A 15,265-nucleotide genomic window follows, 5' to 3' on the forward strand; every position below is an offset into this window, starting at 1 on the left:
TAAGAAATATAAAAGTCATAACTATAAATCTCTCACCCAAGTCACAAAACAATGGCCAACATCCTCTGGAAGCTGCTCATACTTCTCCAACTCCTTCAGGAAGATACTGTACAGAGACAGAAGCATTTAAAAGAGGAGTGATGAGAAGCTGAGGAACGATTTTGTATATGAAACACTTTATCGTTTTAAATTAGCTGATGTTGATGGTAAAAACGCAGAATGTCACAGCAGATCACTGCTCCACTGACTTGTGATGAAACTCATAGAGGTCCTGCATGTTCCCAAAAATGATGTGTTCCTTGTTGACAATACCAGGAGGAATCTCCTCTACACCGCTGGTCATCTCCCACAGGTATGTCTGCACAACACACACACACGCACGCACGCACGCACGCACGCACGCACGCACGCACGCACGCACGCACGCACGCACGCACGCACGCACACACACACACACACACACACACACACACACACACACACACACACACACACACAGAGAGAGAGAGAGAATAATTAATTAAAAACCTAGAAATGTCTCTGTTTCAGCTCATCTGATGTAAGAGCAACTGATCATCATGTTAAATATATCAATTAATCATTTACTTAAAGTCAGGAAACAACTAATTATGTACAAATTGAAAAAAAAAAACCACTTACATCCATACACTCCCGCAGGTCTCTGACGTAGGCTTTCTCTGTTTGAATCAGTTCAGCCATTATAAATCTGAAAGGACAGGCAACAAGGATAGATACACTGATGAACATGGTCGGGTGCTATAGTTCACCAAATATAAATTATTTAAAAAACATTGTTTTTTTGGAAATTCATCCCATGAAACTGCTCTATGGCGACATGTCTCCTAGGCACAGAGTTAAGACAAATATCACACTGTTGCTTGATGTGGCTGCATTATAACCCCCTTATGGCTCACTTATGGTTTGTGAACATATGTACTATAATTTTCAGGCTGTTCATGGGCTCCCCCCTGTTTGAATTTCCCCCATAAACCATTTAAAACCAATTAGCACAGATATTCCTTCACAGAACACAAGAACACTGAAACATTTGGTGATAAATGCTCATAAGGCACATTACTGCTCTGCATCCTCTCACATGCACCATAAATTCCATCTCCATTTGTTAACACACTTGATTGGATTTGAAGATTTCAGCGTTCACTGTGATGTGCTCATGTTCTCTGGGTAATCTGACATTAAACTCCACATTATCACAAACTCTCACAATTTAAAATGAAAGCCTGACTGCAGTTATAACGTGTTAATGGGACCAAAAAAAAAAAAAGGTTTCATATGTTTGCAGAAAGACAACTGAATTCTTCATCCAGGCATTTTGCCACGACTGTGTAGGAAAGAGTGCCAGGGATATAGCTGTCACACTTACTCTTTCCTTCTCGCGGACTTCCTCTTCTCTTCATTGAGTTCATGGGCAGCATCCCTCAGTTTGACCTCTGACCCTGGAGCACTGGCTGGGATGATGTCCAGTTGCAGCTCTTTACTCTGAAAAGGACACAGTGGCTTTTATGTTGTGCATAATAAGCAGGATGGTCATTCTCCAGTAAACACACCAAAGTGTGATGTATTTGCTTTCTCTCTCCATTAAAATGCACTATGGGGAAATGGAGTTTCACAAGGAGTTTCTAACCTCTTATGCAACTGTTTCAATTTAATAGCGATGCGTCTATATGACCTACATAAGCAAATAAGACCATCAACGAGAAGACTGGCTGTTTCTGTGGTTATTCTTGATGTCTGCTACCTGGTCAACATGCAGAACCAAAGAGCCTCTGTTTACATTTTCCTGGGCAAAGTTACAATGAGTTGTACCTTAGCCAATAAAAAGGAAGCAGAGGGAGATTTTTATTTAGATTACTTTATTTTTGGCATAATTGTTTTTGTTTATTAGGGTGGAAACACTACTGCCTTTGTCCACAAGGAGCTCCAAAATTAACACAACATGAAAGTTCTTTGTTGTAGCTTTAAATGGGACATTTGACCCCAAAGTGCAAGCTCTACAATAACGTGAAAGCCAGAGGTAGTTTGTAAGATTAAATCCATCACTTAAAACATGATTTTGTTTTAATCTCACACTAGAAAGGCTAGAGGCCAAGGTTATATCCTTATAACTGTAACCTGTGTTGGACGCATACTCTATCAACAGCTGTATCTCTCCATGATCTTTCATTCTGCAGCATTAACTGAAACTTTTAGCTTAAAACATATGAATCAAAACGCATTAGTAAGAACAGAACTGATATCTGTACTCCTCTTTTGACTTTTATCAGTGGTGTGCACTCACAGCCTTGTTGGAGTCGGAAGAAATGCCGAGCGCCGTTTCCAGGCAGGTTCGGTATTTGTCCATGCGGAGAGAGAAGTCCCTGTAGCGCTTGTCCACAGAGGACACCCATTTCTTTATCTCCAGGGCATGGGCGTGGCCCTTGTCACAAAACCCATCCGCCAGCTGGATCAACAGCTTTACCCGCTCTTTGGTTTGCTGTCAATAGAGAAACATTTAGGGAGGCAACAGAAAGGGAGGAGAGATGGCCGCACAGAGGCAACGTCAGAGGAGGAAAGGTAGATAAGAGAGACAGAGAGAGAGAGTTGGGAATCAGTGTGTTTGCTTGATGGACACAATAGCATGTTCTCTCACACAATAACAGTGACACAGCAACGAGGAAAGAGGACAATACGCTGCCCTGGGAAAGGGCCTCACGGCAGAGCACAGGACTGTGCAAACAAACACACAGCACAACGAGCAGAGCAACAGGCACAAAATATACAGTTTCTATCCTCCTCACCTTCTTTTATAGATGTAGTGACAAATAAACACAGACACACACACACACACGTACCTTTGCTGTGATCTGGAAGTCTTCGTGCTCTTTTAGCAGCTCTTGTGTGTGATGAATGCTGGAGCCAGTGGATGTGTGTGTGGACAGGTAAAACTCCCCAGTGTCATGGATCCACTCCAGGGCCTGAGGAAACAACCAAGCATAATTGAGTACGTTTGCACTGCAGGGATTTTCGTTACACAATTTGACACAGTCTCTATTAACTATCTAAATATGAAAACATTAAAGCCAAGGGGCAGTTTGTGTTATTGGACTCATCCGTTTCTTCCCCTCCTATCCAGTGGGTTAGTTTTTTTTTTTTTTTTTTACTTGATGTAACTCTAAGGGGGAAAAAACTCTTTTGCACAGCTCAAAACTATACATATATTGGTCAGGTAAAGAAAAAAATGAACAAAAATCATAAGATGGTTAAGTAAGTTTACTGCACATATTCTTGTCCTAGAAAGAAAGCTGACCACAAGTTACCAACCCATATAGTAGTGGCACATGGTTATACATACACAACAAACATGTATTATGCATACTTAAATTCATAGATACATATACCCATACATATATATATATACATACAGTTGCCTATACACATACTGTACATATCTGTGCATATGCATGCAAACACATACACTATTTACATAAATATTGGATTTGGGTGATATAAAGGTATACCAGGGAATTAAAAAACCCCAGCTGTACAGACGCTTCCCTTTCTATGAAACTGATGAGGAAACACTGTATTGTAGTGTGCAGCACACACCACCAGGGATCAGTCTCTGTGCAGCAGTGCAGCTGAGCAGACAAACATGGAGCCTGTTAGATAAAGTTAGAGGACTAACTACTAAAAAAGAAAAATGCTTCTGTTTGATTATATTTTGGATTCAGTCTCAATGATGAAGGTAAACTGACAACCACTGCAGACTACTGACTGGTCAGAGAAGGACTTTGGCGATAGTGTGTAACTTTAGTCTGTGTGAGAGAGGGTAAGTGTCAGACTGATTATTGTGTATGGTGTCAGAGAGTGACGGTGAATGTGCGCTAAGCAGAGGAAAAGGTGAGTGGTGAAGTTAACGGTCTGGCAGAATGACCGGCAACGGTGCCGTAAATGCACAGTGTGGGTTTGAGTTTGTCAGTGAATGAAAGCTGCAGCTTTTCATGATTGAAGCTGAACTCCTGAGTGTGTGTTTCAGCTGTGGGAATAGTGTTGCTAAGATGACCATCTCCCCTATGTTAAGGCAGTACAACAGTAGAGTGGACTACAGTGGGTTGAGCTGTTTTACACAAATACCGCCATAGTAATGTACACCTTGGTATAATGTCAGGAAGGTACAAAGGTATGAAAAAATAGATACCGCCGAAGCCTTATAAGTATACTAATGTATGTATGCACACACAATAAACTGCACAAGGAATTATATTAGAATAAAGAAACAGATCTGTAGTGGTGCTTATATTCTTACTAATAATGGCATGTTGTAAATTTGCACATTAATAAAATTAATAAAGTGTGATAAATTTGAACTGATCATGTGATATGTATAGTATTGACATGTATAGTACTACTGCACTATCTGCTGCACAATATAATTATGTTTAATTATTCTTAATTAATGTAGTTTTTGAAACAGCAATATAGAATGGAATATAATGAAATTAGATCTTTATGATACCAAACAAACTACGAAAATCAAAAATTTAACTTATTCAATTAATTTCCAAAGGTCCTACTTTGTTTTGATTCTTTTTAACGTCTGTGTACTTTATAACCAGCAGTGGCAGAACTGGTCCAGTCAAACTGTGAGACCAGAAAGCATTTGGGCCCTGGGGATAAAACCTGGATCGCCCTAGAATAGCCATGTCCTAGAAACATCTATGATGTCATCTGATTTTATTGGCTAAGCACGCCGCTGTGTGCCTGCACTGTGCTATCCAAACACCACAAGAGGGAGCAAAGTATCTTGTATTTAAACAGCCTCAGATCTGATACACAGAGATAGAGCCAAGGGCTTAAGTGCCACAGATTTTAAGTTGCTTTGGCTTCTTGAAAATAAAGTTTCCAGCAGTGATGTTTAAATAAAAAAGCTCAATCTGTGTGATATGTGAATAGATCTTGGCTTCTGCAGATAACACCATTATCCAAACTGTGTCAATCCCATAGGTCCTTGCATCTTTGAACAATGGCTGATCTGAGACTTGTTTGAGTAAGAAATAGTGATTTTTTTGTGACTTGACCTCTCTCCCTTAGCTCAGATCTCTTTCTCTTCTAAAACACAGAAAAACTTAACAATAAAAATCCCGGGGGTTGAAACGTTCAGCACTGCCTGAGGGGTAAAAAATAGTAGTTGGGTGACTTATGTTAGGCAATGCTCTGTAGTAAACACAGTGTTTAAATTTACTTGGCCACATTAATGTTGGCCGTCTTTACGACTGTCATTGTTGCAAATGTCTGCCAACTTACATCATTTCCAGTACATTTGAAATGTATCATTACAAAGAAAACACAGACTGCCTGATTCAAGATGGAAATGAGACAAATCAAGATGGAAGTTGCAGCTGCATGCCAACAGACACAAGTCAACTTGTTAATTTGGTTCCAGTTCAAACAAGGGGAGGCTTATTTCTACTCAGTCTGTCTGTAATGAATTGAATGACACAAGGCATGGACCTGCCCTGCCTTATCTCCAAATTGTGATTATTGCAGGTGCACTCATAAACATGCAGTGTGCACACAATCATAAGCACAAACCTGTTTGGCGCTGCGTTCAAACACGACGTATTGCTGGCACTGGTCCAGTCTCCGCTTTCTCATGGTCCAGAAGTGGAGCACTCTGTTCTCTCTCTGCAGCAGCTCATTCAAGATATCTGATGAAACAGCACAAGTGCACAAAATGAATGTATTCAAGATGTTTTTTTTTTTTCTGTGCGTCAGCAGAGCAAGGACATACTGAAAACTTGAATTTATAATTCTGTGAATAAATTAAGAAATGGTGATTAGAAAAAGTTACAAAGCTAATTTGAAAAAACATCTTTGCAGTGAAAAGCCCCAAAGTGATTACCAAGTTGTCTACTTACTCTTAACCTGAGTCTCTGGAGCTTTGACATGGGACAGCATGCCAGGCATGTTGACACTGTTCCTGTGCAGGTACTTCAAGAAGACGTCAGCATTGCGTCGGGCTAACGTACAGGCCTGTAAGTGTGCAGAATGGGAACAGATGTCACTTACAGGCTTTTCTGTCTAATATAATACCTACAATTATCTCAGAAATCACAACAATAACAAGTAATTTGACATTTTTCTTAAAAGGAGCAATATGTAAGATATGCGTTCAAAGATACTGCAGTACTGCCGTCCAAATAGTGTGTTGGAGCCAAAAATTGCAAATTAAATATGTTAAATCCCCATTTAATTTATGATCTATGATTGAAGTGAGTTTTTCCACCCTGCCACCTCCTTCCCAGACATGCAGCTCAGACAGGCTGCAGGGACACTGAACCTACATGAACACAACATAAGACTTTGACAATAACAAATGACAACAAGTCCTAGTTGATCATTGATTTTATAACTCTGTCAGTTGTCTGTGAAAAGCTAAGGCTGTTATCCCAAAAACAAAAGCCCACTGCTCTGAAAATACACACTCTGGAGTCAGAGTTCAGTGACTGCCTGTCTTACTGCCTGCCAGACTCCATTAATGTATTGTTCAATTTAACATTATATAATCTATTCCTTATAAAAGAATATTGTTTTTTTATGACTCATAAACTCAGTGAACCTTCAGCATTAATTTGAACTCTAATAAATGTGAATTGGGCAAAATGAAACAGATTTCACAGAAGAACATGCTGGCTTAAGTGTTTTAAGTGCTTTTAAATCATGAAATAATGATTAAGTACAGTAAATATATTACACATCTCTCCTTTAAATGGAAAATGAAACATTTCCTTAAATATAAATAAAATATATTTAAAATAACTTTCTCACCTTGAGGAAGGCCTCTTTCTGCTCCAGATGTTTGCTGATCATGGGGGTGACGTGGTCTGACTCACTGTTTGGACCCAGTTTATCAGCACCACCACACCAGTCCTCTTCTCTCTTATACTCCTGCTCCAGGCTTTCTAACACACTGCACACCTGAGACATACATGATACAGTACATAAAACCACTGTACAATACAACACTGGTCTTCTGCCTCTGAGTTTTATGTAACTTGCAAAACTACACATCATTGGGAGCATTTTTTCTAATGATACTCTGCAGGCACAAGCTTTGAAGGTCTATTGACAAAGGGGAGTGTAATTCCCATAATTCTTTTCTGTCATCTTTGCTCAAACTCACTCCTGTTCAAAATGAACACACTTTAACACCTGCTTGCGTACCTGTTCAGAGGTCTTGTAGAAGGCCACAGAAGCATTAACCAGCTTGAGTCGGTCCTCCATCTTCAGCATCAGCTGCTGCCAGTGGTCTGCCACCTTCGAGTCAAACAAAACAAACCAGTTTACGACTTTAAAACAGCAATCACGCCACCTGCATTATTATTCATGCTTTCCTTTAGAGATGTAGAGATGTATTTGTTAGAGAAGAATACCTTTTCTGCACAGTCCCTGATCATATCCATGTCATAGTGGTTTGCCTGGAGCAAGGCCTCAGCCTTCTGCTGTACCTGCAGCGCACTCTGATGGGTTTTCTGCGTGGGGGAAAAAAAAAAGCAGATGAAATTCAAGAGTTATATGAATCTATATATCATAATGATTGCTTTAAAAACAGAACCCCAGCTGCTTGTTGGCCCTCCAGGGCACTTTGGTGGAGGGTGGAGGAAAGGCTAAATAAATAAAAGTAGTGTCTCATTATAGCTGTGTTGTAAAAGATTGTCCTGGAGTGAGCACTCTGGAGAGGAAATGAGATAGGGAGGTAAAAAGGACAGTATCTGGTGACTCTTGTGTAGCCTTTTGCTCCTTGCTGGACTCGGAGAAGTAGCAGGAGGGGAAACAGAAGATAAAGGAAGAATGAAGGATTTCCTACAACCTTTGATCATGTCTGCAGCACCTGCAGGGTACTGTCCTGGAGGACATTCTTATATCAGTTCCTATTTTCTCACTGAATCCATTATGAGATTCAGAGACTACAGTTAAGGCATGCATGCTGACATTAAACTCTCACATAAGCAATAATCAGAAACACAGCTTTCTTCTGACTGCATCTGTGTGCAAGTGTATGTGAGCTCTGTAGAAGTAGGTCAGGTACAGGCCTGCATTAAAATGAGCCCGGCTCAATAGAGTTCAAAGGAAAGACACCCTGCATAATCAGTGTTAAAAGAAAAAAAAGGAAATAAAGAAGAAAGGTGAGTAGAGGAGGAAGAAAGAGAGTGGTGGAGTCTTATTAGTTATTCATAATTCCATTTCATGTGTGACTTGTGATGAGAAGGGGAAGCAGTGGAAACCCGTGAACCTGAAAGGAGTTTCTGAAAGGCAAAAGGTTGAACGGAGTCGAGGAGATACAGAAGAGGTAAAGAGAAGGAAAAGGGTGAAGAAGAACGGGGCATGAGGAGATAAATCGAGACAAACAAGATGAAGGGGAACAAGAGAAAAAAATAGGATTAGGAACTGTGTAAGGAAAACAAAGACATTTGTAATTGGAAGTACAAAGTACATGGCCATCAGCACCTTGCTTCAATAAACCATAATGTATTTTCCAGGTCTGAAAAGTGCAGCCAGTGCAAAAGTGGCTTTAATCTGCCTTCTTCTATTGACTCCACTAACGGCACTACACTGTTTCCTATTGAGTTTATGGTTTCAATCACTAGTTTTAAGTCTTATTCAACACAGCATGATGTTCAACTTTGTAATTTATGGTCCTATTTAGAGTAAAATAGACAACAAAGCAGAGTATGCTTTAGGTCATGTCTACCTTGTGACTGACATGTCATTCTCAGTGAGTCCATCCAGTGTCACACACAGGGCTCACAAAACTCACATCAAACTGTTTTAGTGTGCTGTTTAGTTGTAATACAATAAAGATTGTGACCAAGCAGCTGCCATTGTGTGTCCAGTTACCAGCCGAGCTTCCTGAAACTCAAATCACACTGTCAGAGTAGACAGTATTGATTAATATTCGGTTACCACTATGCCTTTTTCTTCCATAAAATGTTTTCAAAGAACATATTTTTGTGCACAGTTTAGTTGTAATATGAGAAAGAGCATGACCAGGCCAACATTATTTCTCAGTGAATGGACAGGCCAAAACCAAGCACTGCCCACCACCCACAAGCTCCACGCTCTTGTCGGCACTGCACATGCTCTGGTTGCAAACAAGATGGCAACCTCCATAATTCCAAACTCAAGTCTTCAAAAGGGTACTTCAAAAACCAATGGGTGGCGTCATGGTTGGGTCACACTTGGTTGCTTCTAGTTAATTTATCAAAATGAGCTGAAAGGAGAACAACAAGAGAAAAATTATACATATTGTTTAAATTTTTACCTCTATTGCATGTTGGAATTGTTCATGTTCCTTCTGCAGCTGTTCAGCTTCTTGTAATGAACTGGCTGTAATCAGACCGGCGTTCAGCATGGACTCGCCATTACGGATCCATCCCAGAACCTAAAACACACACAGCATACACACAAAAAAATATTATAGAAATTATTCACTCCTTACTTTTTAACACACTGGAATTATCTGCACTACTTTCGCTATGGAAACATCTCGAAAGCACTTCAGTAATCATCGTTAAAAACATCTAAGCTGTTCCCCAAATTTCTGAGGTCTTTGTTCTGTGTTCTTTGCTCCTACTTTCTTTTTTCCTTCTCCCATCAGCTCTTCAACATTCTCTCCATGTGCACCAGCTCTCCCCCTTTATCTGTCTCTTCTCATAAATTTTTTTCTTTGCTTCTCTAACCCTCTGACACCTCCTCATTCCCCTCCATCCGCACTCTGTTCCTGTTTCAATTGCTCGGCACATCTCCCTACCTACACCATCCTTTACTTAGCCCTTTGTACATAATCTCTTCACCTACCACACACCCCGCCTCGCACACGCAACACACACGCTCGTGGATGCACACAAAATCCCATTTGCTCATAGTTTTGCTGGCCTAGTTCTAGCCAAAGGGTATGCTAAACACAGTCTGTCAGAACACCTCTCCGTCTGACTCAGCAAGCACACCTGCTGTGTGGGTGATGGGAAGAACTGCAACTGGATCTTGGCTATAAAAATGATGATGCAACACAACTGTGACTCCTGTTTTTCAGCAGCTTCAACAGGGCCTGTGTTTCCATTGCACTTGCATTGTCCCGAGGCAGGACAGGTATGAGAATCGGAGGAGCTGCATGTACACGTGACGTAACTCTAACGCTTGCACAAACAGCAGCAACGTCAGCAATAATAAATACATGTATGATTCATTAGTATAATATGGAAAACCATTAGATTTACATAATGTATTATGCTATTTCATAATGCCATCACAATTGACTTCACTTCACAGGGCTTTTAGTTTTGTTGGTGCTCTATCCATAATCCTTATTTTTAAACTGTGCCATTTCATAATGACATACAGAAAGTATTCCTAACAAGTAACCACCTCTCAGTTTGGGAAATTTTAAGCCAAAAAAGGAAAACGCAGTAACAACAGCAACTGTAGTGCAGCAGTAATCTCTGGCCTGGATTAAAAGGCTATGATATTTATATCACCAGTAGCAGCAGTACAGAGGCTACAATTACCAGATTATGGTTGTGTCTAACTTTAGTCTAACAGGGTTGTCTAACAAGTTTAAAAAGTAAGTATTCAGTATTGGTCAGTATAACTTTTTGTTTTTTTCTCTCTTTTTGTCTAAACACCTCGACAAAGAGACAACCTAAGAGATTTAATGAAATGCTCGTAAGTGAACCCTTCAGCTTATGGAAATATTTTGCTTAAGGGACAAACTTAAATTTGAAACTGAAGGTGGTTTATGCAACTGGGTACAGTACCCACAGCTTAAGACAGTTCTGATTTATAAACCACTATTAGCTGCTCAGACTCATAGACTTCTTTTACTGCCTATATAGCACGGCCTGTCTGTGGGCAGATGTGTCAAAATAGCCCCACCATCATACTGGCATCGCTCTATCACCACACTGTCAGATCTGTTCAATCACTACGATGGCAGTGCAGCTTCTGAAATGTGCTGCTGTAATACTCTTTGGGTACAATTTTGTTACTCTTATTCTCAATTTCATATCTGCCACCACTTTTCTTCAATTTATTATTCATTTGAGCGCAAGTTGGAACACAAAGCCTGTTGTTATCCGGCTGCATCACTATGATAACCGGCCTAGTTATGAAAATTGGCTCTATGTTTGTTTTTGTTTTGCTTTGAAATATCAGTTGGCTACATCGCAAATTCATTCACACAATTTTCTCGCTGTGATTATGAATACTGGGAGAGAATCGCTGTTCTTCACTGACAACAACAATAAGCTAAGAAACTCTATCTCGTTCCCTCCCTGTCAAGTCAGATCCTGTCTGGCCAATTTCTCTTCTTTTACCCTGAATTTCCATTTATCTTTCTCCCGCTTTAAACCTTGGCTGAACATCTAACCGTGCTGTATCTTTCTGACTATTCCCCAAAGTCAGAAAGATATACAGACAGATAGAAATACAGCCAGAAAGAGGAGGGAGAGACAGAGTTGTTGACAGAGGATGAGTCATCTACCCATGGTCATGTACAGACAGAACATACTGTAGCCCTGTAGCCCTTCAAACACTCCACTGTAATATCACAGTGCACTGTGCCAATAAATTGTCAGAATAGCTTTCCTCAGATCAGTCTGACTTCAGTCTCAGGAGGAAAAAGCATCACAGGTAGCCCTAGGTGTGTTTATTTCTGAATACAGCACATGAGAGCATTTATATATGATCGCTATGTCTTTTCTTTGTGAGTTTAATGAGGGGATTATTCTTTCATAACTGAAAAAAGCTCTTTTGTAGCTTGTCTTTTAGAGTGCTTTCAAAATCCCACCCCCACCTTCCAATCGCTGCTTTAAAGCTGTATCATTGTCTGTCCTTGTTATACTCTCTTGTCCTTTTCTTCTTCTTCAAGTATGTACCTGTTTGACTTCAGCCTGTAGATGCCTTAATTGGACACACTGCTCCAGATGTCTCCTGTGCTGCTCTGCCGCCAGGTCCAACTCCTGCTGCTTCTCATGGAGAAACTCCAGCAGGTCCTGGACCCGTGTGGCCATGTCCACATCTCTGTCGCATAACAGCTCCACACCTGCAACACAACAGACATTTTGTTGTGTTGCAATGACACATTCCGTCTTTTATAATACTATATTTATGCGCATTTGTCTTGCGTTTGCAATTTGTTTCTTAATTTAAGAAAAGATGACATAAATCAACGGACAAGAAGCAAAACAATAAACATAGAACAAACACAACACAATGGTCAAAAAGTGAGCAAAATAGAAAATCAAACCAATGTAGTCCTGTAGACAGACACACCCAAGATAAACCCTCACAGCTTGTAGAAGGCCGACTTAACACCCATATAAATAACAAAACATTAAGAGACATAAATAAAGAACAACTTTATCCTTTTTCAAATGAGCATCACTATTATAGATGGAGAAACTGATAGCATCTTAGGGTAATTACACAACAAAATTAAAGTTTACAGGTAATATTCTTTAAGTGAGCTAAAATAGACTTTTCTCATCTTTCCCTTTTTTCTCACTTTTGTTTCCTTCTCTATTAACTACAAATGCAAAACAACAATAGTCATGTTTTATATAGACACCTAGTCAGGTCATTCCTAAGAGCCAGCAAATGAGCTAGTAAGCAAATACCACACATAAAACAAACAATGTCAAAAAATAAGCATCAAATGAGTTAAAAAGAAGACAATAAAGAACATTTGTTTCTATGCATTTTACACACAGTTATTCACTCAATCATTTATTATTACTGACAAGGACAAATGGGTATTCTGCATACATCTCTGTCAATACTGAATCCACATACTATACACAGAGGTAGAGGGAAAAGTATAAAATATATATTTCGTGAATGTACTCTGTGTTATCTGCATCTATAGAAGAGCAACAGCTAGACGGACACAGATTTTACATTTTAAAATATTATTCATGGATGGCATTTTACTAACATAAGGCCATGCTGACAGTGAAATGCTGATCTTGTGGAACCAGACTAAATCATGTCTGAAAGCCATTTTCTGCAAAAACCTTTAAATCATAGAACTGTAGCATTAGAATAATGTGTACTCACATTTCAGTCCTGCATTCCAGAGCAGCATTGTCATGATGCTAGCAGCAAGGCTGGGTCTAGTCAGTAATTATCATCATAAGGCACGTTACAGAGATAGCTCTCGCATATCTACTATTGTTAAGGTAACCATTTAGCTAGCTGGAGCAGAACAGCTGGCTGACTGCAGAGTCAGATTACTGCATTACGTCAGTGCGTTTTGTACTGTGACAATATCTGAAGTGAAACGTCACGACAACACAGGAGGCGTGGTCCTGGTCATGAAAAAAATATACTTCTGTGTGTGCATGTGTTGACCAGTGGTTTACCACAACCGTGAACAGGACTCTATGGATTAAGAGGCACAATCTGCTTGGTAAAAGCAGATCTGCCTTCCATTCCCTCCTTCTTTTTCCATAAATTTCTTTTTCTTTCCATTTATTTACTCCGAACATATTCAGCACCAATCTCCTCTTAATGGACAGTTCAAAATTTTTTTATGTAGTTATATAAGTATCTTTAAAGAAGCAGCAGGAGTACCAGGGGCTGGATCCAATGCTTTAAAACACTGTCACACAATAACACAAACAAACTACCCAACTGAGGCAGCAGTAGATCAGCAACTCCCGTGTTCTGTAAGTTAAAACGTTTTTGTTAAAACGAGTCTGGTGGCTGTGGGGAGGTTGATAAAATGGTATCAGTTTCCCATCTGGTATTGATTTTTTTAGGTAGACCTTTTTTGGGTGGCTAAACAACATTTTGCTGCTGACCCTGTCCACAGCAGTACAGTGCTTAGCTTCCCACATCAGCTCTCTGCTTCTCCAAAATGGGGGTGCAGTACAACCACATTTCAAAAAATCTGCTTTTGCACCTCAAGTTAAAATGACTTTGTAGTTCCAAAAGAAAATTATTTTGCCTCCATATTTCAGTGGTGCACTTAGTCCGTTCTTGACAAAATATTTTAGCAAGTGTATTTCTATTGCCTCACTCACCAGATGCCTGGACCTCTGTGACATACTGCAGCAACTCTTGGCCCTGGTGGATGACATCAAAGGTGAGGTTGTTCATAGTAAGCGCCTTGTCTGCATGATGCTGCAACCTCTGCTCAGCCAGCGTCAGGTCCTCTGTGTCAAAGTCACTCATCTGCTGGGACAGTTCCTCGTTCCATGACTCCAGGTCTGAGATGATCTGAGAGGGAGTAAAGGAATGGAGACAGAGGGAGTGAAACAGGATGAAAAGTAAACTGATGATAATAAAATGCATGAAAAAAATTACCTTTTATTCAAATGAAAGGCACTGAGAGGTGATGAACAAAATTATTTTGTACAAATTCTTGACATTTATCAATATATGAAATTATGTGGAGCAACAAGTCTTTCTTCAGTTATTTTCACTGGTACAGACATTCACAGGACTGTAAAGCTCTGCAAAACAGCACAGCCATTTCATTATCCATATAATTTTATGATTAAGAGAATTTTTGAATACCAAGTCAGACAGTTTAATCGCTGTAACCTGAGCTGACTGCCATAATAACGGATAACATATTACACTGGTGATGCATGGCTGGTAAAGCAGATGTACCGAGATGTCAGCGCTTGTCTCTGACTGCCTACGCAGACTGAATCATGATACCAGGGGCACCTTGATCCTGGCACCATCCAGCTCTGTCTGTCAGTGTTGTTTTTCCCATTTTTTTTTTTTTTTTTTTTTACAAACACATGCGGTCTAGTACACTTAATTTAAGAATTTACCCACCTCTTGCTCGAGGGAATATGGAGTTACCATTGTAGTAAAACCTGTTACTAGAAACAGGTTTTAATTCCATTTTTAAAGGTGGGGTTTTATGCAGTTCTTATCCAGTGCACATATTCCTCACTAAATTCATCAAATATCTCCTCACAGTCCACTCGCTCACTGTTCTGTGTGTGCTGCTGAAAATAAATGTAGTGTCTGTGTGTATTATCTAATTTTCTAGACTTCTGCTTTCAGAGCTATGTGAATTAAGTAATTACTAAAACCAATAATGACCGAATTCAGAGGCAGTTAAGTAGTGTGATAACAAGTAGGTACATGTATATAATCCGACAACCCATTTGCCCTTTGAGGGCAACCATAACACTGATGTGACCCGGGATGAAACTGCATTTTTTTA

General features: G+C 39.8%; 1 protein-coding gene across 1 annotated transcript in view; it reads right to left on the reverse strand.

Annotated features, from left to right (window-relative positions):
• triob (trio Rho guanine nucleotide exchange factor b) overlaps positions 1-15,265 on the reverse strand; it is a 150,180-nt gene that overhangs the window by 38,254 nt on the left and 96,661 nt on the right. Inside the window, exons 16-29 of the mRNA XM_084726265.1 lie at positions 14,103-14,298; positions 11,955-12,121; positions 9,344-9,463; positions 7,455-7,553; positions 7,246-7,338; positions 6,850-6,999; positions 5,940-6,054; positions 5,614-5,729; positions 2,874-2,996; positions 2,321-2,515; positions 1,406-1,521; positions 661-727; positions 249-358; positions 37-106 (exon numbers count right to left, since the gene is read on the reverse strand). Of these exons, the coding sequence (XP_084582391.1) occupies positions 37-106; positions 249-358; positions 661-727; positions 1,406-1,521; positions 2,321-2,515; positions 2,874-2,996; positions 5,614-5,729; positions 5,940-6,054; positions 6,850-6,999; positions 7,246-7,338; positions 7,455-7,553; positions 9,344-9,463; positions 11,955-12,121; positions 14,103-14,298 (1,737 nt within the window). The remainder of the gene's footprint in view (positions 1-36; positions 107-248; positions 359-660; positions 728-1,405; positions 1,522-2,320; positions 2,516-2,873; positions 2,997-5,613; positions 5,730-5,939; positions 6,055-6,849; positions 7,000-7,245; positions 7,339-7,454; positions 7,554-9,343; positions 9,464-11,954; positions 12,122-14,102; positions 14,299-15,265) is intronic.

Source organism: Lutjanus erythropterus, chromosome 9 (assembly GCF_056507025.1).
Source record: "Lutjanus erythropterus isolate fLutEry1 chromosome 9, fLutEry1.hap2, whole genome shotgun sequence".
Lineage (NCBI taxonomy): Eukaryota > Metazoa > Chordata > Actinopteri > Lutjaniformes > Lutjanidae > Lutjanus > Lutjanus erythropterus.